Here is a 19725-nt window from a genome sequence, read left to right as displayed (position 1 = left end):
TGTTGAAGATTGAATCACAAGAGCCAAATCAACTTTTTAATGAAGGATATATGCAATTTCATATGTCCCTAAAGAAATTAACTTAAAACAAAATAATAATAATAATAATAAATCATTTTTTTACTCAAAAAAATAATAATAAAGGATTAAATAAATAAATAAATAAATAATAATAATAATAGTCAAACAAAACAAAACAAAACAGAACAAACACTCACTCCACTCGCCACTCGTATTCTCTCTTCTTTCACCCTGAGAAACACATTCATAACCTCATTTGAGTAAATTAAAGAGAATCTGCGGTTTGCAGTAGGAAATGGAAGTCGGATCTTTGACGTAGCAGCGGTGGAGCTTCCACATCGGATAGGCTAATTGCACCAAATGACCGGAATATCTCTTCCGTTGAAAATGGTATGCTGCAATATTTGAAATGCTTATGCTTTGATTACAACTTTTAACACTGAGAAAGAAATGTGTTTAGATTAAATTGTGCAGTATGTAATTCCTACCTTGAATCAACATCGAGCAAAAAAGAATAATTATTAGGCATGTGTATTGAATCTTCAGCCATCAGTGTTCTCATCCTGCCAATCACCTGTTGTTCCAAAACTAAATCGACTGATAATCTTCAAAATCTACTGAAATGCAAACTTTTTAACTTAATTTTAATTATTTCCACCTCCTATCAACTATCCCTTGTCTATGAATTTATCTTTCAGGACCAACAACGAAAGTTGGCAAGTAGAAATTGTTTCTCTCGCTCAGATTATCTGTGTTTCGTACTGAATTTTTTTTTTTTTTTTTTTTTCCATGTTGACATTTCATCCCTCTCAACGGTTGCGGCAAAAAAAAGGGAAAAAAAAGAACTTACATCTGGAGATAATCCCTGTGTTCCATATTTATCATCCCAGAACATAGTCCCAATGCGATATATTTGCGGAATGCTCAGCATCTATGAACAGATAAAATAGATAAGTTGTAAACGCAGTAGAGTATAAGTTGGCTCGAAGAGTGATTTAACTTTTCCTCTGTTGTGAAACCAATAGCATTGGATCATTTACCGGGCATATTTCATTTGTGATCCCATCCACAGATTTTTGTGCTTTTTGATGCAAAACCTGTATGGATAAACCATAATCTGTTAAAAAGATTGTTGACATTGAACTTAAGGGCATTTTGTTGTTTTCTGTAATATAGGTTGAAGAAAATGTACCAGAAACCCTACAGCTTGCCTTATGTGTTGGAGTTCACCCCATGATGTTCCTGCAAACTGTTAAATAATGGAACAATTAACTTTTTGGCTTGTCATTCCTTTGTCCTTTGCTTATCTATGTTCAACTTTAGTCTTAATCTTACCTGATCTGATGCTTTGATGCACCATTGGTCCAATTCTTGCAAACCTGCCTTTACGTATTCGCCATTGCTAAATGAGCAGCACTCACGTCGAAGCAATAAGCTGCCAGGGCAAGAATTTTCATATGGAGATTATTAATTAAGTTGAAAAAAAAGTTGATTTAGTTATATGGTTAAGATAAATTGGAGTTGATCACCTTGTTACCTGTTAAAAAGCTGTACATTTATGAATGAAAAGACCTGACTAAAAATTTTCCTGGTGAATACAGGAGGGACCTGAAGATAGCCAAAAGTTAGTGGAATGATGAAATTGGAAAATATCTTTTGATACATGAGAACAGGGAAAGCTGTTAAAGAGTAGATTTATGCTTACATTGTTCTCTGACATTATGCTCAAGGTAATATCTAGCTTATTAACTATGCTCTGCCAGTGTATGTTTGATGCTTGTTGTCTTGCAACGATATTTGAATGGATATTTTTAGATGAACCTCTTATTGATCTAGCCCTCATTGCTCTTGGCGCCTGTTCATGATAATTAAGAAAATTATAGCGAGTAAAAAATATATTGCTTTCTGACATTTGGTCATGATACAAGTTTCTGTTTATACTACTTGCCTACCTGTATGCAGAAATTCAAGAATGGACTTATCTCTTTCTTGACACTATCACGGATCAGCCCATATATCTTCTCAACATATGCTGTTAAATGTTGCTTAAATAGAAGTGCTGGATACTTGGCTTCCACTTTTAGTTGCTCTTTTGGTTTTCCTACCATTCCACTGTACCCGCTTGATAATCCTATGCCCATTGAAGATGGCCGGAATCCCTGATGTTGCACATTTGAGGATTATAATTTTGAACATGGAATTAAATATAGTAATGAATTCAATAAATAGAACTTACTTGTGCCATTCTACCAAATAAGGTGGCCGGGGAATTTCGATTACGCTGTGCAGATGCATTCTGTGTGTTGTTTGCCTTAAGTGTACTTTGGAGAAGATACAAAAGAGTAGAAGTTGTTGAGAGCCAGTATGCTAGGTTATCAATGTCATCTTGGCTCTTCAAAAACATAACTCAGGAAATTAATATCACATCTTTTTAGTTCTACCAAATAATGAGATATGCAACTGTAGTTAGGAGCTTTAATAGATGTAGCCAAGCTGAGTTGTCACATGTTCAGGCTCACTTCTATAAATTTGTTAATAGGCTAAAACTGAGCCCTAATCTATATCGTCTAGCTTGATTTTGTATTGAAACAGCTAGCTCAAGCTCAAATCATGTTTTTAACAGTGTTTTAAAAAAAAAATGTTTTCACTGTTTTGAAATTAAAATATTGATTTAAATTTCATTATATATAGCAAAACTATAACAAGAAAATTTCTACCAGGTCCATATACTGAGACTAAAAGGCCTAAAACATGAAAAAGAAAAGGGGCTGCCTCCTATTGGCCCCCTCCTTTTACTGTGACCGATGCCACAAATTCTTTGTAGCTGTAAAATTAATAACAAGCTTAGGGTGAGCTACTCATTGAGTTAATTACAAAGCTTTTAAGCAAGCCTATTAATGAACTCAAATGAGCCAAGATTGAAGTTGTTCCAATTTAGGTTGTTAATAAGTTCAAACTCATTATTTAACTTAACATATGAACATGAAAGAGCTCTCAAGAAGCTGGTACAGTAGTATTTTATGATTGCAGATATTGCACTTATATTAGTCTTAATCTATGATGAATACTGTTATATTGATTGAAAGTGGGTACCTCTACACAGGATCTAATTGTGTGAATAATCCTATCAAATATATTTGTCTTCTCTGCTTCAAAAGATCTCCACTGAAGAAGTGCCTTGTACACAACACAGGCAGCAACAGGTCTGTTCTTATCAAACTGCTTCTCTTCCACTAGACATTTGATAAGTGCATCATGATTTTCCTGTTATAGGTTAGAAAATAATAGATTGTATTTTAGTGACTGCACAAATAAACAGTAGTATAATTATCAATTTAATTGGTATTTGCGAGAAATTAGCTTTCAGATGATGATCACCTGCTGCCTGTCTGTTAGCGATCTTTGTTTAGTTAAGTGGGAGACAACAGGTTCTGGCTCCTGGAAACAAAATTCACCCATTAGATCTAAGAATAGTACATGAGACAAGAGGTTCTGGCCCCTGGAAACAATATTTGCCCATTATATCTAAGAATAGTACATGACAGTTTGTATTCAAATCGTGAAAATGTGTACTGAATGAGGATGGCAGTACTTTTGCCGTTTGAGGCTCTTCTTCTATTTGGTGTCCATTGTTGAAATTCTGCATCATCATGGAGGGTTAATGCCAAATTATGACTTAACTACCCAATTGATATAACTTTGTAGAGATGCATACCTTGACTTGAGACAAAATCCTTTCGGGTGTCACTATCTGCTCTAGAACAGCTGGTCGTTTGCGGAGCAACTCATTCTCCGATTCCAGATCCTTTATCTTATGTTTGAGGCTGTACATAAGTTATTTAACTGTCAAATTTTCTGAGGACGAATAGTTTCATCTCTGAGCTTCTAGCTTGTTCCAAAAAATTAATTGCCAATTGAAAATGTAATGATGTTAGGACCCTAGTTGCAAGACAAGGTACAGGACTTGTCTTGACTCCCATATTGGAAGCACGGGATTTTAATATAGAGTTTATCTGAATTTGGGCTCTCCAACCTCAACGGCTAGCTTTTGAGGTGTGGTTCTCCCAGGTCATAACATTAACTAGCTCATTATATTATGCTGTACTATAATTGAGGAAATGAAGTTGCTTTATTGTGGCAATAATCTCCATTTTTAACCTTAAAAAACTGAATTCATTTTCCAGTCATGTATAAGCAATATAGGACAGATCTGCAATCTGCTTATCTGCATCTCTGTGTACGGTTAGGGTGTGGTGAAATTGGGGTTTCAGGATATGGATAAGGTAGAAGCAGGGCTAGGTTAGGAAATGAATTAGGAGTTAATTTAATTGAGATTTGATTACAAAAGCGTCATCAAGTATTGTTCACCAGGATTGGAGGTTAATACTATTTCAGAATTTTCATTTCTTTGTTCTTTGTATTTCTGTGTTTGTTAGGCCTATAACTATAATATCTTTTCTTCCTTCTTTAACAAAATTTCTTTTTCTTGCACATGTGCATGTTATTAAAAAAAAAAAAAAAATTGAATAATGACCCAGCTGTTGTCCTTGGAAACTTGCTGAATCAGCCATTGTGTAGTAGTAGTAAAAATTGATAAGAGTTCCATGGCAGTTTACTTTGAGCAAGTCCAATGAGGAACTGTAAGAAATAGTAACCATTTCCTAGTTTTGAATAGTTGTGAAGTAAACAGTTACTCTAAACCTTCTCAAATTATCCCTTCAATTTTAGAACCTTCCATGTTTGTCCAACACACTCACAGTCAAAAGATTTTTTATTTGATTCTGCCTCTAGAAGCATGTCATCATTTGATGGATTTTGTTATGAAATTTTACTTGTTCCTAAATTGTTGCACTCTCAGAGGATAGAAAAAGGGGTGAAACTTCATTTGTACCACCATAAAAGTCAAAGCAAAAGAAAAGTATAAAAGGTTCAATCATATTCCCAATTCTTACGTTTCTAGTTCTTCACTGAGGTCCTCATTTGTTGATGCAACCAGAGCCTGCTGGCGTAGAACCTGATTCTCAGATTCGAGGTTGGACAAGTTTATTTCTAATCTGAAAACCACAAAAATTTGTTAGTTAACCAAAGTTGATGGTCATTGAAGCGCTTGTGTGAAAATTCTACAAAAAAATACCTTTCGATGGTCTCTTGGAGTTGGATTGTTTTCAGCTGTGCTTCCTCTGCTTCTCTTAGTCTCACATTGCTTTCTTTTTCCAGTTTATTGCACTTGTCCTCAAATTCCTCCATTTTCTCCTCCATCTCTCTTATCTTATCCTAATATTTGAGACACATTAGATCTAAATATAAAAATTCTCACGTACATATTCGTGTTTGTGTGCCTATTCTGCTTGGGTGCATTGCTTTTGCCTGGCTTTCTTTTCTTTAATATTCCCTTTGGATGATTCATTCCCCTCATCAGTTGTATTAGCTGATGTTGCATTGGGTTTGGAACTGATTGTTCTCATGGTTTGCTTAGTGTGATAGGTAGAATCAATTGCTTCAGAGTTGATTTTATATCAAAGAATGTCTGAATGGGTTGGCTGAGTCGAATTAATGTGGGTTCTGTTGTGGATTTTATGGAAATTTCTAGAACTGGTGTTGGCTTTTCCAGTTCGTTCTCTCTCTCTCTCTCTTTCTGATAAAATTCACTGCTCACATGGAAGTTAGTAAGGCAATTGAGAACATTTAACCGAAGCCAAATAATGAAAGTGTAATAAAACACACATTGTAACATTCCATCAAAAATTAAATCAGTAATCAAATTGCTAAAATTGAAAGGTTATGCTTATGGCAGTTGAACATTTAGCTTAAGATTGGGAACACTCTTCAACTCCCTCCCTCTCCCCCTCACCCCCCCCCCCCCCCCCCCCCCCCCCCCAAAAAAAAAAACCCCTTTCCGGAGTTAAATGACTTTCGTTTTGATACTCCTTTTTCAGGTACATATATGGAAATAATAATATAACAAAAAACTAGAGAAAAATAAACTTTTTGCGCTGCTTTTATTGCAGTCTATAAATTATATCATTGAGTAGCTCAGTTTCTTGTCATCATGCATCAAGTACCATGGATACATTTGTATTGAAATGTAAGTCAATATGTTGCAACACTGCAAATTGATATGAAAATATATATAATGTTATGATGCTGAATGTGTTAGATGTTACCTCGAGTTCCTCATTTTGATCCCTAAGAAACTGTAATTTGGTGTCATCCACAACTGGCACCTCTTTGATGACTGGTGGGGCTTGTTCTATAGCTGACTTTGCTGCTTCCTTCTCCTGGATGATTGCAGCATAGGCTTCATCCAGCTGTCCTTCTATGTCATGCAATTGATTTTGTAACTTTGAGATTTCTTGCCCTTTAGCTTCTTCGAGATCAATCTATACCAAAATTTAATCTGAAAGGCATAAGTGAAACCAGCATAGTGAACATAATGGAACTGGTTTAAAGAGTTTTTGCTGATTAGGATTCTGGAATGCCAGTCATCCAAGTAATTTGAGACATACTTATTTTCAGCGTTTTTCTACAGGAATTCTAGATAACATAAATGGACACCAGCATATATAAGGATTGATATTGAACTTGGTAGTGTATATAGATGAAATGTTTTGTGTATAACTGATAATTGTTCTAAACTCTTGGTTATAAGTCATTTACATTGGCTAAAAGATATTTGGTGTTTTTTTAATAAATTTGATTTTAAATTCTTCAAAGAATTTGATATGCAATTTACCCTCAAGTGCTTCTCAAATTCCAGTCTCCATGTTAGCTCTTCAACACGCTTCTCTAGTTTGTCCTTAGCTTCTTTAAGTGCCCCTGTTTCTCTTGCAGCCTGGAACATTGTATTCATGAACTTTGATGTGGTCATTTAATTGATTATAATGCTTCTCTAATGAAATTGCTTAATGACAAGAATTGATAGGGATTGAGAAGTGCAAGTAAAAAGCTGCTGATTATAAATCAACCCACCATTCTCAGCTTTCTAAGCTCCTTCCTTGCTACCTTTGCTCTCCAAAGACATTGAAGTGTAAGAGTTGCTTTCTGTTGCTGGTTATAAGCAGAAAGAGCTTTAAACCTTCTCCATTGTGTCTGTTATATTTCAGAAACATCAGTCGAATTGTTCATCTAAATGATTTTCCGTAGGATAGCGGATAGCCAGAAAGTCTTTTTACCTGAATTGTAGTTGCAGCCTTTGTCCTCCTTCTGTATCTATATTGATCATGTGCTGCCATTGCTCGTAATCCAGTTTGAATATATAATGCTGATGTCTGTAAGTTTTTGTAAAATTTTCTTGCTGTATGAGCACGGATATTTTTTTGTATCCGGATAGAGGCTGCTTCTTCTCTCATTTGTTCATATTGCTTACGTGCAAGTTGTGCTGTGTAAGAAGCAAGGTTAAGGAAATAGTCAGTTCTTTATTGCTGGCCAATGACTTAAAATACTGGTGTGGCTTGAATTTAGATTGACTCACGTCTGGTATGGCCATGAAACCAGATTCGTTTATAGAAATAAAATTGATGCAAACCAAATTCATTAAATTCTAACATATATTAATAGCAATTTCAAAAAAATTATAATGTATGGAATTCTGAAACAAGTGAAAGCATTTGTCTGCCTTGATGGGTTTCTACGTGTCCGACTCAAAGACAATTATTATGTTATCCAGTATGGGGTTTTGGCAATGGCTAGGAATACAAGTGATTTTAGCGGAGAAGTTCTCTCTTGGCCCTAAAACACAGTTTGAAAATTGAAACTTAAATTTTTATATTATTGTGCATAAGTTTTTGGATGTACAAGCTATCTTAGACTTCTTCCATTTTGTCTATAAATGATTCCCTTGTCCTATAAATAGATGGGCTCCCCTACAGTATATAGATTATGTCCCTTGTCTATAATTCTATGTTATTTTATTCTCTTACAACAATATTGGATTGGCTGGTCTGTGTGAATTTAATATCATGATGCAAGATAAAATTTATTTCAGGAAAATTTGGGTAACCTCTCCAGTGTTTCTGCATATTTATTGAAGCACTCCGTAGGGCAATGAACTCTTTTCTGGTTAGATGTGTCCGGATTTGTCTCTGGATTCGTCTTACAGAGTTAGCCAATACTTCAGTTCTTCTTGCGTCTAACTCAGCCATCTGCCCAGCTCTAAGGAATACCTTAGTTTTCCCTATCTGAATCATGCATTCATGGTGTTAGCATAATATGTAAAGTAATTTTTCAGAAGTTATACCTTTTAATTTTTCTCACTAAAATACCTGATAACCCTTTAAACCCATCCTCTCCAAGATGGCGATGCACGCAGATTTCTCATCACACCTGCCCAAATGATAAATAATAGTAGAGTTGTAAAACATGCAGCCAAAGTTGCTTCTGCTTATGCAGAACATTGTGGATTAGCTGTATCATATGTTAGATAAAAGATAGATTTGTATCAAAATCACGTATATAACTGGGCAATGTTTCCAGCCTTGACTTTGAGGTGTCTATTTCCATGCTGTCCCACAAAGTCGTTAATGTATAATGAAAAGCTAGTGTAAGGAATGCTAGAGTTTTACTAGAATGCATACCCTTCTAGAACATCAGGAGCAAGCATTCCAAAACGATCAAGAAACTCATCAAATGTTCTTTTTGTCGGATATCCTGCACAACTTATTCTAATAGCCTCCAGTACACCCTGCCATTGGTATAATTGTTTTCAATATTGGTAGTTTGAAAAGTTTTATTCCACCTACAGAAAAACAGAACTCAAAGCACCATGTACTCAACAAGGTACAGTAAAATTTTATCTTACCCCACATCTTAATTGGTTTAACACATTGAAGTTCTCAAAGATTCCAGGCTTTAAAATTGTATTTGGCTTTACACATCTGATATAATGTGGCTCTGTTGTGTTCAGTGTCTCCATTAGAGATTGTAATTGTTGCTAGATGTTAAATTTTGAGCCAGGAGTGAGCCAATGATTCAGAAATGTATTATATTGAATGCTGCTAATGATACAGGGATAAAGCTTACCTTGAATCGGGTACCAATGGAAGAGAACTTGGATTGCTTTGATGTCTCTTCAGGTAATGGAGGGAAAAGATTAGCAACAAAAGGGCACTTGGAAGCATTTAATAAGGCTTGATGTTCTGCTACAACATAATCCTTATTTTTATCAAGAAATTGGTCAGCTTGGTATGTGACCTGTTTACAAAATAGCTCAGTGATGAGAAACCAACAAATTAAATTGTTCAGCTGGACGATCTAAAACATTTCAAATTATAGCTTACATCTCCAGCATAGTGATTGATTGTGAAGTCTGTTCGGGCAAGTTTTGGCTTGCTAAATCGTTTGTGTCCTTTGTATGTCTGGTACATCTTTTGTGCAAATGTCTCATGAGTTGACTTGGGAAACATGCTGCATTAGAAAGAATCTCATGCTTATATCCAAATGATTTTAGGAAGATGTATTACTTCTAACTCCGCTTCCATCCTCCTTATTGTCCATTACTGAAGTTAGATAGTGCAGGATTCATGTGAATGGAAATTTTGGGATCTAGACATTTTATTGCTAGACTTATCATGTAGAACTCTGCCATGCAAAGACTTGAAATTATTTAGAAGGTTAACCCTTTTACATCAAGTGTATCTTTGTGTGCATGCACCAGGAATATGAGAGGCTACACAATGTTACAAGTAGGAAAACCACATACCAGGCCTCATCAAGAAGGGCTATTATACCCCCAGGTTTCTGCAAGCAAGGAAATAAGGTCAATTCTTACGGTATACTGTGAACATGATGCATTAGCTTGATATTGCTTTAACCAAATACCTTTTCAATCAGATCCAGAACATCCTGGTTATCTACAAACTCGACATAACTCCAATTTATTTCCTCCCTTGTATATTCTTCTTGCTCCATCTTAAATACATGCTGTGGATAAAGATCCATGTGAGCATTAGAACAGTTATGTGTGCTTTAAAGTTATGCACTGAATTTCATCTCTACCTGGTTAAAATGCTGTTGCAACTTCTCATTTGTTAGGTTGATGCATAGCTGCTCAAAACTACCAAATGCTGAATATTAGATAATTCCGTTAAAATTTTAAATTCATTGGAAATATGTATGGTTTCCTGCAGTACCTGTTAATCTTGAAGCTTTCAAAGCCATAAATATCAAGGACTCCAATTATACTTGTCGCACTGGGATCTTGACCAATTGAACTGTTAATCTTATCCACAATCCTGCAAATAGTCAAGGATTCCTCAAGGTCTATTGTTAACTTAGATAACAATTGGTTTCAAAGATGTTATTCAAACCGAACCAATTTTTGAGTACTGTCCTCTAGATGGCCTTGTGACTTATTGGACCGAATTATGTTGCCAAGGCAACATCAACTCTGCTCAAAATGTTGCCGAGGTGCATTATTATGTAATACTTACAGAGATTGCTACATGCTGTTACTAAATATATACATGTCAAATTTGTTGAGTGAGTTTGATTTTCTTACCAATCAAACAGCCTGGAGTAAACAGTCTTAGCTAAGGCATCACGGCTCAAGGCAGCTGAATCTGGGTCCAGAGGTTTTGTAATGTTTCCATCAGGAGTCACTATGACACGCTTGCAAAGTGAGTCTTCCAGTGCCTTCTCTTCGCACCTAACAGCATATTTTGAAACATTTAGGAGAGAACTGTAGCAAGTACTGGTTAGCAAGAATGTCTTATTTTGGTGGAATGGGTAAAAAATTCTGACATTAGTAACTCTGCTGCAGTTTGAAGATGGTAGCGTGCTTTCTCATCCTTGAGTTTGGAAGAATCAACTTCTTTCCCTTTAATGAAGTCAATATTTCCAAGATGGAGGATTGCTGCTACTACACGGAATATGGCATCCTACAAAAGGGAAACCAACCTCCAGTTATGTCAATTATCTATTTGTCTAAAGGAAATCTATAAATTAATTTGCTTACAGATGCGAAAAATGAGAACCTGCTCGTCCTGGCTGATTCCTAAAATATCCATTGCATTTCTGGTTTCTAAATACTCTCTGGCATCGTCGACATTTGCCACTTTATAACAGTTGGATTGGTTTAAATAGTGGAATGTTCTTGGATCCCCTAACTTGAATTTTTTAGCATCCTGATAGGGAACATCAGTCAGCTAGGTTTCCCTTGAGTCCATGACTATTGTGTATAACTTTGTTGAAGCAGAAGAAAAATATATGTAATCACCTCCGGCGGTGCTGCACAAAGCATATAAAAACAATGATAGTTTCTTTCTGGGTCAGAAACCTGGCAAACACGCGACCTTTCAAGAAGGTAAGTACGAACTGCAGCTCCAGAGATCTTTCCATGCTTATCAAATTGTATCTCAACGAACTTGCCAAAACGACTGGTATAGCCACCCAATTTATAATTGTAAATTAAACCAGTTTAGAAACAGATATTTGTTCTGGGGAGGAAAAGAAAGGAGAGTAACAGGCATCTAAATTTCACCTGGAATTGTTGTTTTTCACCGTTTTAGCATTCCCAAATGCTTCCAAGACTGGGTTTGACTGGAGAAGTGGAAATATAACTCTTGCATCCCATCAGTGAATCATCTAATATACAAGATGTTATATTTCTGACTTACCTCCAAAACTTGTTGTTCTACAGTTCTTCCTTCGGTGCCTGATCTGCCCCCCATGAATGCAAGGTATCTCATGAGCATCTTTGTTGTCTCTGTTTTACCAGCTCCGCTCTCCCCACTTACCAAAATTGACTGGCTTTCCTGTTCATTTATCATTGCTCTGGTATATGAAATGTTCATATCAGCTTTATATTATGACTTAGTTTGTTGATAATACTATTTGTCTTGTGCTGTTATAGATCATACCTGAAACAAGTGTCTGCCACAGCAAAAAGATGGGGACTTAGCTCTCCAAAAGCAGCTCCTTTATACTGCTCCATCATGTGAATGTCATACAAATGCGGCAGTCTTTGGAATGGATTCACCGCTATCAGAATGTTCCCAGTGTAAGTCTGCTTATTTCAGGACTGATTATCAGTATAATGGTCTTTTGCCGTATTTATGGTTGTCAACTTTGAGGACTAATGAAGTTTACAATTATGTCAATTAGATCAATGTTGACTCACATATATCTCATTTAGAGTAAACCGGCAAGCAAGGTTATGTAAGACTCCTGGTTCATGCAGGTAAGCCAATTTGGTCATGTCGTCAACTCCTGCAGGTGGTGCTTCTGTGTCCTTTGGATATATGCTGGAAATATCTGCGACTATCTGGAGTTGAGGTAAAAAGCTAAAATTTAGTTTACGATTTTTATGTTAGTCTGGATCTTAGATGCCAACACTTTGAAGTTAAATGCAACTTTCATGTTAAGGGCTGGCTTTTAAGCATAATTCTTGACCATATAATATAAAGAAGACCATTAATGAGTTCTCATATCTTATTACTGTAAAATCAGGAAAGAAATAAATGACTAACAATAGCTGACTTGTGATTGGCATAAACTTGATTGTTTGACCGATCTCTACCAAAGCAATTGTTAATAACTTAATACCCTTATGGTCGGCCTTTCTTATACTTTTGAAAGGACAAATGCAGTCCAAATTCTAGCTTGTCACCTATGTATCGTTCTTGAATTATTCCTTACAGTTCAATGTAAACCTTGAATTTTATGAATACAGGAATCTATGATAAAAAAATTTTAGTCATTGCTTTCTCCTTTTGTAGTTAATAACTTGTATCTTTCAATGATAATATTCTCTTTTTTTGCTGGGTGTGTTATTCTATTTGAAGTGCTTAAACTATAGGATAGAATTATATGATGTGGTGCAACCAACTAGCTTTTCAGAGACAGTATAAAATTTATATTATTGTAATAAGTAGGCAGTGTAGCTGATGGATGTCTTATAGGGAAAAAATCACTTTTAGATCCTAAATTGTAAAAGCTTATTTAGTTTACCAATATGTTAACTATAGGGAGAACCTGATTACAAGCCTTATAAAGTAGATGGTTCGCAGTCAGTATGATATTGAAATCTGAAGTGGCAAATGAATTCCTGAAGACTAGATTGCATGAAGGTGCATAATAGGAAGTGGCAGCAGCTTACTCTTTTCCCATTTGTGGTGATGACGATTGCATCTTTCCCTTTGATTTCTATCACTTCACCATCGATCCATGCATCCTCAGGATCTTCTGCCCAAACATGTGATCCAACAATAATGTTTACTGGAGTTCCCTGAACCATCAAATAAAAAGAAGAAAAATGATCCAATATTTTAGCTCGTAAATAGAACCGCAAGTCAGTAAGAAAATGAAAAGCAGAACTTGATCATTGGGAGCTCACCATATTGAAAATCTATATGATCATCAAGATTCAGAATAAGAATGTTGAGAAGGACATGAATGCTTTGTGGGAAAGAGAGAGGAAGAAGTACTAGGGAGAATGTTAGTATGCTCTAAGGATTGTATAATGCTGGATTGCAGAACATTAAAGCAGAAAAGAATAATGAAAAGAAATTCAAAAGTAGAGGAAAGCGCAGGCGGTGGTAACTTGGGAGTAAAAAGCACCAGCCACCCCCCTCACCTCCCGCCCCCACTCAACGTCCACTTTTTGCTCGTTCCACCTAGGCTGCTGACTTGGCACAATAAAAGCCCCAACATAAAATTAAAAAAAAAAAAAAAACACTATTTCATCATCATCATGATCCCGGTTAGGTGGGTCCATTGCTTAAGCTATACGCAGAAATCCCGTATATCCATCCACCTGATGTCAGATACTCATTTGCATCCATTACATTGCCATGTTCAGGTCTCTTACTGCTTCATTGGTATTCGACTGTACTAGCTTCATTTGTATTAGGTTGTATTAGTTTATCACTAGACTAAAGTCTTCACTGAAAATTTACTTGACTGTATTAGGTTTACTTTTGAATCGTTTCTAGAAAATTAATTGTTTGGCTTTTAGAATAGATGAGTATGATTTGTGAAAGGAGAATAGTGGCACTGGAAGTGAAACAGAACAGAGGATGCATAGTGTAGCTTTAGCCTTTAGCAAGCATTGTTTCTTGTGTTGGTACACTTCACACAATACCCATACATCTCGGAGGCACATGAAAGCATGTTGTAGAAGTAAAAGACATAATGGTTAGGTGATTCTCATTGCAAAGGTTAAAGAAAGAAAGAAAGAAATAAATAAATAAAAAGGAAGGCAGATGACAACTAGAATGGAAATGATCCATGTGGACCATCCATTCAACTCTTTCATTATTTGCCTTTAAATATGGATGTGAGTATTCCAACCTCCCATCCTCCAAACTTGATGTTCCTGTTGCTGTGGGCCTTCGGTCTTTTTTTTATTAACATTTATTGGCTTGCACGTCAGTCAGATGCGGAAGCCGCATCTAGCCATTCAACAGAGGAAAAAGTCCTTTGCAGTAGGACCATGACGGACCAGAAAAAGAATACGCTACATAGCTTTCCAACCGATCTTTTCTTGCATTTTCTTTTTCAAATTTCATGTTCTTTATTGATAGACACCTGATCGAATCATTGTTCTTACTTGTTAAGTCTGTTTTATGGGATGGCTGGGGAATAACCCGCTCGTTGCCCTTGTAAATACACCCCCCGCTCCCACGCTGCTGCTTTTGCACTGTCTGCTTATGGCCTGCTAGGCAACAAAAAATAAGTCTGGAAAAAAAAAAAAAAATTCTGCATTTAATGTAGTACCTAATATTTGATTATTGATCGTTTGATTAGAGTCAAAACTTTATCTTTATTAATTATATTTTGTTATGCCGGATAAACAAAAATTATATTTTCTTATATTTTCAGTACCGTAATATTTACAATAACTTTTAGAGGACTGTTCTATAAAATGTTATCTCCTAACATTTAATATTTGACAATAATTAATTGAATATTTTTAAATTACTATTTTACATTTAACAACTAATTAAATAACTATTATTCAAATACTTCAACCGGTTATATGTTCAGCAAAAGTTTTTAACCTAATATCAAGTGTTTTCTTATTAACGGTGTTTAGTGATGTAATATTTATAATAGTTTTAGGGCGTCAACTTTCCTTACTTTACATGTACATTTTTAATAGAAATTATATTATCATTAATTTGATAATAAATTAAGATATTTTCAAGAATGATTGCAAAAATGAGAAGATAATTCAAGTTTTTAGTTTAAACTATTAATTCTCATCTCAACTTAAGATTAATTATTCGATCAGTTTGAAATATCATTATATTTTTAGATTTTCAGTAGCTATTTATGATAGTATAAACAAATAATTAATAAAAATTATATAATATATAAAAAATAAATTACGAGCGTATAAAATGACATAAAATACGTGTTAAAATAGGGGGAAAAAAACAACTGTTATGGGTAGAAGCATGCATTCCGTGGACCAAACAGATTAATTTTTTGGTTTAGAACTTAGAACTATGCATTTTAATTGAAATTAATTTATGTAGGGATGAATTAAGATGCCCTGAACCTTGGAGTTAAGAGGCCTTTCTGGACCGTCGTAGTTTAGATTTCTAATGGCAGGACTGCTCAACTAACAACCTGACAGCCCAATTGAATAGATCCAACTACAGACAGCACAACTAGGCTGGAGCTAGAACAATTAGTTTAGAGAGCCGAAGAAATTTTTTAAGCGTTTAGAAGGTCAAATATAATTTTCTTAAATGTAATTTTCTGAAAGGATTTTTTTTAAAGAAGTTTCTTAGAGTGACCAGGCCCTTCAGCCCCACAGAGCTCAGCCCATGGGCCCAAGCATATGGGTTGTAGTTGTCTCTGGTCTGAGTCTAGGCTATATATGACATAAGAAACTGAGACTAAAAGAGAGAGAACAAGATTACAATAGAGAAAAGATGAAAAAAAAAAAAAGAGAGAAAATCAATTTTCTACTTGATAAAAATACTCCACATTACCATTAATACGCTAATTTTTTTTTAAATGTATATTGTAGTATTAACTATTCAAACAATTATTGAGTCAACTGTTGTCTTGTGAATAATAAAAACAAGTCACCTAACTAACTATTATCTTTAGGATGAAAAGAAGGAATGATTTGAAATTGTGGGACCTGTAGCTTGTGTTGCATAGTCCAAAGCGGGTCTATTATATAGTGGCTTAACGACAGTTCGCATTAATGAGGGTTTCTGGCCTTTATAATTACCGATAGATCTTTGGCCCCGCGATGGATATGGACATCGCTATGTTTAGGCCTACCGTTAATAAGCGGTTTCCACATGGCCTTGCTCGTTAGTGGTAAAATTCCTTTCGTCTTTTATTTATTACCAAGTCAATTATTAGATGGTATCCTTGGTACTCACTGAATTGATGTATTCATTGAATTGGTGAAAATATTTATAGTTTAAAAGATCCGAATTTGAAATGTTTCAGTGAAAATATCAATTAAACCACTTGATTGGTTCTTATGATAATTTTGAAAGGTGCAAAATCTGAAATTTCTCATAAAATTAAGTAATAAAACTCCGTCAACTGCAATAACAAAACTATCTTAAACATGAGCATGGACAAGTATATATTCATTTGTCATTGCATCGATAGTTTCAAATTCCAATATCTAATTCCTAATGTTCCTCTCTCTCTCTTTTTAAATTTCTGCCGTGACCAAATAGAGAATTTTATAAACTAATTTTTAATTCACCTAGCCTACCCCACCATAGGTTCCAGAACTAGGCAGTAGCACTATAGGAGAAAAAAGGCGCTGGCGTTTTTGTGTGCGTGTGTGTGTGTGGATTTGCCGTGGAAAGCCATTTGTCTGTATTCGTTAGTGAAAGCATGAGTAGTGCGCAATGGACTACTGGTTTGTGGAGGGTGCAGGATAAGCAGACAAATATGTTAAAAGGTAATCCACTGCTCAACTCCATCCGAATTGCCCATGGTTCAAACTTGATGAAAGACTATTTCTGACACACACTCTCTCTAACATAGTTGGTCTGTGAGTCAGCGCCTGAGAATCGACTTCAATCTGGCGAGGTAGTAGGCTATGGCAGGACATATAATTGGAAATCAGAAGATAATGGCCTCCTTTTTGTTGGTGTTTTTATTGATACCTCTGATACATGCTGGGCGTAGAAGCAGGCTGTCGCGGAAGAAGCTGGAAGTTCGCAACCACTTGAAGCGCTTGAACAAGCCCCCTCTTAAATCCATCAAGGTGCTCCCTTTCTTTTCCCTTCCCGTCTCATTCAGTTTTCACTTTTCAAGTTATGTCTATGTTAACTTTAAATCCCTAAAACAGAGCCCCGATGGGGATATAATCGACTGCGTCCATATTGCCCACCAACCGGCTTTTGATCATCCTTCCCTCAAAGACCACAAAATTGAGGTTGATTTGGGTTTTCCCCACACTTAGATAAGTTACGTTTATAAATATTCATTGTAACTGTATTTGATAGGAGGAGGTTTGTGCTGCTACAGATGAGACCCAATTTCTACCCAAAAGGACTTTTCAATGAGAGTAAGGTCTCCTTTGATGAAGATGTAAGGAATTCGAAGCCCATTGTCCAGCTGTGGCACTTGAATGGAAGATGTCCAGAAGGAACTATTCCCATCAGGAGAACTAAAAAAGATGATATATCAAGAGCAACCTCTGTCAAAAATTTTGGTAGGAAGAAGCATCTCACCTTCCCTCAACCCCGGTCTGCAGAACCTCATCTCATTAGTCAAAGTGGCCATCAGGTCTTCTTTCTTCCCACTTCGCTAGCTAGTAGATATCCTTGAAAAATGTCGTTGGGCAAAAGGAAAAAGCAAAAAGAAAGACAACTTTTTCAGCCTTTTCTGATTCTCTTTTTTTCTGATGGTTGTTTTTTTTTTCCGTCTTTGGAGCCCTTTTTAGCATGCAATAGTTTATGTGCAAGGTGACAAGTATTATGGAGCTAAGGCAACCATAAATGTTTGGAAACCCAAAATACAACAAGCTAATGAATTCAGCTTATCTCAAATCTGGATCCTTGGAGGTTCTTTTGATCAAGATCTTAATAGTATTGAAGCTGGCTGGCAGGTTGTATCATCATTACAGATATTTCTCTGTATATCATGAATAGTTAAATACTACCAGTCTTCACTTTAAGTTATTTGTCTATTGTCCGCCATGCACAAAAACAGGTCAGTCCAGATTTATATGGAGATAACAGAACTAGACTCTTCACTTACTGGACTGTAAGTGCCCCATTTTCACCTTTCTTTTTTCCATTTTTGTAAATGCATTTCATTTCTCTATTATTTGAATTTGGTCTAATTTTCAAGTGCTCGTGACAGAGCGATGCATATCAAGCAACTGGCTGCTACAATCTCCTGTGCTCAGGCTTTGTTCAAATTAATAATCAGATAGCAATGGGTGCAAGCATCTACCCAGTTTCTGGCTATGGTGGCTCCCAATATGATATCAGCCTACTTGTTTGGAAGGTAAAAACAGACAATTGAATGTTATTTGTCTAAAAGGGAAAAAACTATATTCCCCTCATGAATTATGGCAGACAAGAAATATGCTCATTGCAATCTGTCTCTCAATTTTTGTATACCTATATTTATTGATTATTATAATGAAACATGCGAAGAATCTGCGGCACCTGTGGTCTACGTGCATGGTTGTTTTTGAAGATACAAGCATATATTAATTAAATGGGGCAATAATAATGCTGTAGGACCCAAAAGAAGGTAACTGGTGGATACAGTTCGGGAATGACTATGTGCTAGGATATTGGCCAGCTTCACTCTTCTCCTACCTGGCCGACAGCGCTACAATGATCGAGTGGGGAGGCGAGATCGTAAACTCCGCATCTGATGGGCAGCATACCACCACTCAAATGGGAAGTGGCCATTTTCCGCAAGAAGGATTTGGGAAGTCTTGTTATTTCAGGAATATTCAAATTGTTGATGGATCCAATAATCTCAGGGATCCTAAAGACATTGATACTTTCACTGAGCAATCCAATTGCTATGATGCGCAAAATGGCAATGATGGTGATTGGGGCAACTACTTTTTCTACGGTGGTCCTGGTAGAAACCCAAACTGCCCGTGATAATTTCTCCGTTTCGGCCTGTAATTTGTAAAATTTGTGCAGGTTCTTTGTATCCTTCTAAGCCTTCGTCATGTAAATCGTACTGCGTAAGTATTTCACCGCTTCTTAATTAAGCTTTAGAACAAACAACCTTCTCTGGAACTGCTACTCATTTATTTATATATTCATTTATTTTGAACTGATGCTAGCTTCATCTTAATCTTATTGAAGCTAGCTACGAATTCAGGTTGGGATATATATTTTGTTGACCAGTTTGATGAAAGCGAGTAATCATTTGATGTGGCGCAAGCTAAACAAAACACAGTTTATTAATAAGCTTTATTTTACTGGAGGTGTCTAGTCTAGCTAGCAGACGTTCCAGCTTAATTATTTTACAACATAGGATTTAATAAACTCTCTGAAATTCCCATACAAAAATATAAACGAAGTAAAGCTGTTCTCACTTTATTAATGAAGCATATCAAGGAGTACCACACACAATAGCATCCGGCGGACTGCTTAAATTTAATTAATCCTGCAAAAAGAAACAATGGTTAACAAGGATATACGTACAAGAAAAAAAAAAAAAAAAAAAAAAGAAAAGAAAACATAATTTATAACGCACTGGGAACAGTCCACGTTGGGTGAGACAGTGTAGGGAAAGCTG

General features: G+C 35.8%; 2 protein-coding genes and 1 long non-coding RNA gene across 24 annotated transcripts; 2 read left to right on the top strand and 1 right to left on the bottom strand.

Annotated features, from left to right (window-relative positions):
* Window positions 1-133: 133 nt before the first annotated feature.
* Window positions 134-13491, bottom strand: XIF (myosin-like protein XIF). 2 transcript variants are annotated; one of them, XM_037640965.2, is made up of 39 exons: window positions 13115-13252; window positions 12137-12280; window positions 11877-12022; window positions 11634-11790; window positions 11498-11556; window positions 11234-11393; window positions 10992-11141; window positions 10759-10895; window positions 10517-10663; window positions 10149-10250; window positions 10015-10072; window positions 9838-9939; window positions 9719-9756; window positions 9297-9423; window positions 9040-9210; window positions 8819-8950; window positions 8595-8701; window positions 8283-8343; window positions 8021-8198; window positions 7194-7399; window positions 6991-7110; window positions 6755-6853; window positions 6186-6401; window positions 5156-5295; window positions 4974-5075; window positions 3737-3845; window positions 3614-3661; window positions 3400-3459; window positions 3115-3285; window positions 2258-2413; window positions 1974-2180; window positions 1727-1876; window positions 1559-1629; window positions 1357-1456; window positions 1214-1270; window positions 1062-1118; window positions 872-952; window positions 510-595; window positions 134-416 (listed from the first exon to the last, which is right to left on the bottom strand). In XM_037640965.2, the coding sequence occupies exons 1-39, from the start codon at window positions 13250-13252 to the stop codon at window positions 287-289; spliced, it is 4680 nt and encodes a 1559-aa protein (XP_037496893.2). In that variant the 3' UTR covers window positions 134-286. The 2 variants fall into 2 exon arrangements, with proteins under 2 accessions (XP_037496893.2, XP_037496895.1); XM_037640967.2 differs by lacking the exon at window positions 134-416 and adding an exon at window positions 13352-13491 and having other exon boundaries at window positions 515-609; window positions 3560-3661; window positions 13115-13243.
* On the top strand, window positions 272-14062 carry LOC105650316 (uncharacterized). 20 transcript variants are annotated; one of them, XR_016321254.1, is made up of 9 exons: window positions 272-411; window positions 1623-1751; window positions 3125-3224; window positions 9027-9201; window positions 9674-10634; window positions 10778-11696; window positions 11870-12016; window positions 12197-12291; window positions 12984-14062. It is a non-coding gene; the product is annotated as an uncharacterized LOC105650316 (long non-coding RNA). The 20 variants fall into 20 exon arrangements; XR_016321260.1 differs by having other exon boundaries at window positions 12121-12291; XR_016321258.1 differs by lacking the exon at window positions 12984-14062 and having other exon boundaries at window positions 9027-9092; window positions 9674-9775; window positions 10528-10634; window positions 12197-12715.
* A 2655-nt stretch (window positions 14063-16717) lies between these two features.
* Window positions 16718-19220, top strand: LOC105650315 (protein neprosin). Of its 2 annotated transcripts, XM_012237194.4 has the most exons (8): window positions 16718-16903; window positions 16990-17212; window positions 17297-17383; window positions 17476-17736; window positions 17894-18058; window positions 18163-18216; window positions 18316-18462; window positions 18702-19220. In XM_012237194.4, the coding sequence occupies exons 2-8, from the start codon at window positions 17045-17047 to the stop codon at window positions 19077-19079; spliced, it is 1260 nt and encodes a 419-aa protein (XP_012092584.1). In that variant the 5' UTR covers window positions 16718-16903; window positions 16990-17044; the 3' UTR covers window positions 19080-19220. The 2 variants fall into 2 exon arrangements, with proteins under 2 accessions (XP_012092584.1, XP_037496896.1); XM_037640968.2 differs by lacking the exons at window positions 16718-16903; window positions 17297-17383 and having other exon boundaries at window positions 16910-17212.
* The last annotated feature ends 505 nt before the right edge of the window (window positions 19221-19725 follow it).

Source organism: Jatropha curcas, chromosome 6 (assembly GCF_041381405.1).
Source record: "Jatropha curcas cultivar XTBG-Jc1 chromosome 6, XTBG_Jcur_1.0, whole genome shotgun sequence".
Lineage (NCBI taxonomy): Eukaryota > Viridiplantae > Streptophyta > Magnoliopsida > Malpighiales > Euphorbiaceae > Jatropha > Jatropha curcas.
The sequence above is the reverse complement of the archived record's forward strand: the minus strand, read 5'-3'. Positions and strand labels throughout refer to the sequence as shown.

Excerpts from the sequence above, each read along its gene's own strand:
- XIF (XM_037640965.2), bottom strand. The coding sequence starts at position 13,252 with ATGGTTCAGGGAACTCCAGTAAACATTATTGTTGGATCACATGTTTGG. Across the intron at positions 10,251-10,516 it reads TACTCCAGGCTGTTTGATTG|GATTGTGGATAAGATTAACA; the intron begins GTAAGAAAATCA and ends GACTATTTGCAG. Across the intron at positions 9,211-9,296 it reads TCAATCACTATGCTGGAGAT|GTCACATACCAAGCTGACCA; the intron begins GTAAGCTATAAT and ends TTTTGTAAACAG.
- LOC105650315 (XM_012237194.4), top strand. The coding sequence starts at position 17,045 with ATGGCAGGACATATAATTGGAAATCAGAAGATAATGGCCTCCTTTTTG. Across the intron at positions 17,737-17,893 it reads TTAGTCAAAGTGGCCATCAG|CATGCAATAGTTTATGTGCA; the intron begins GTCTTCTTTCTT and ends AGCCCTTTTTAG. Across the intron at positions 18,463-18,701 it reads TCAGCCTACTTGTTTGGAAG|GACCCAAAAGAAGGTAACTG; the intron begins GTAAAAACAGAC and ends ATAATGCTGTAG.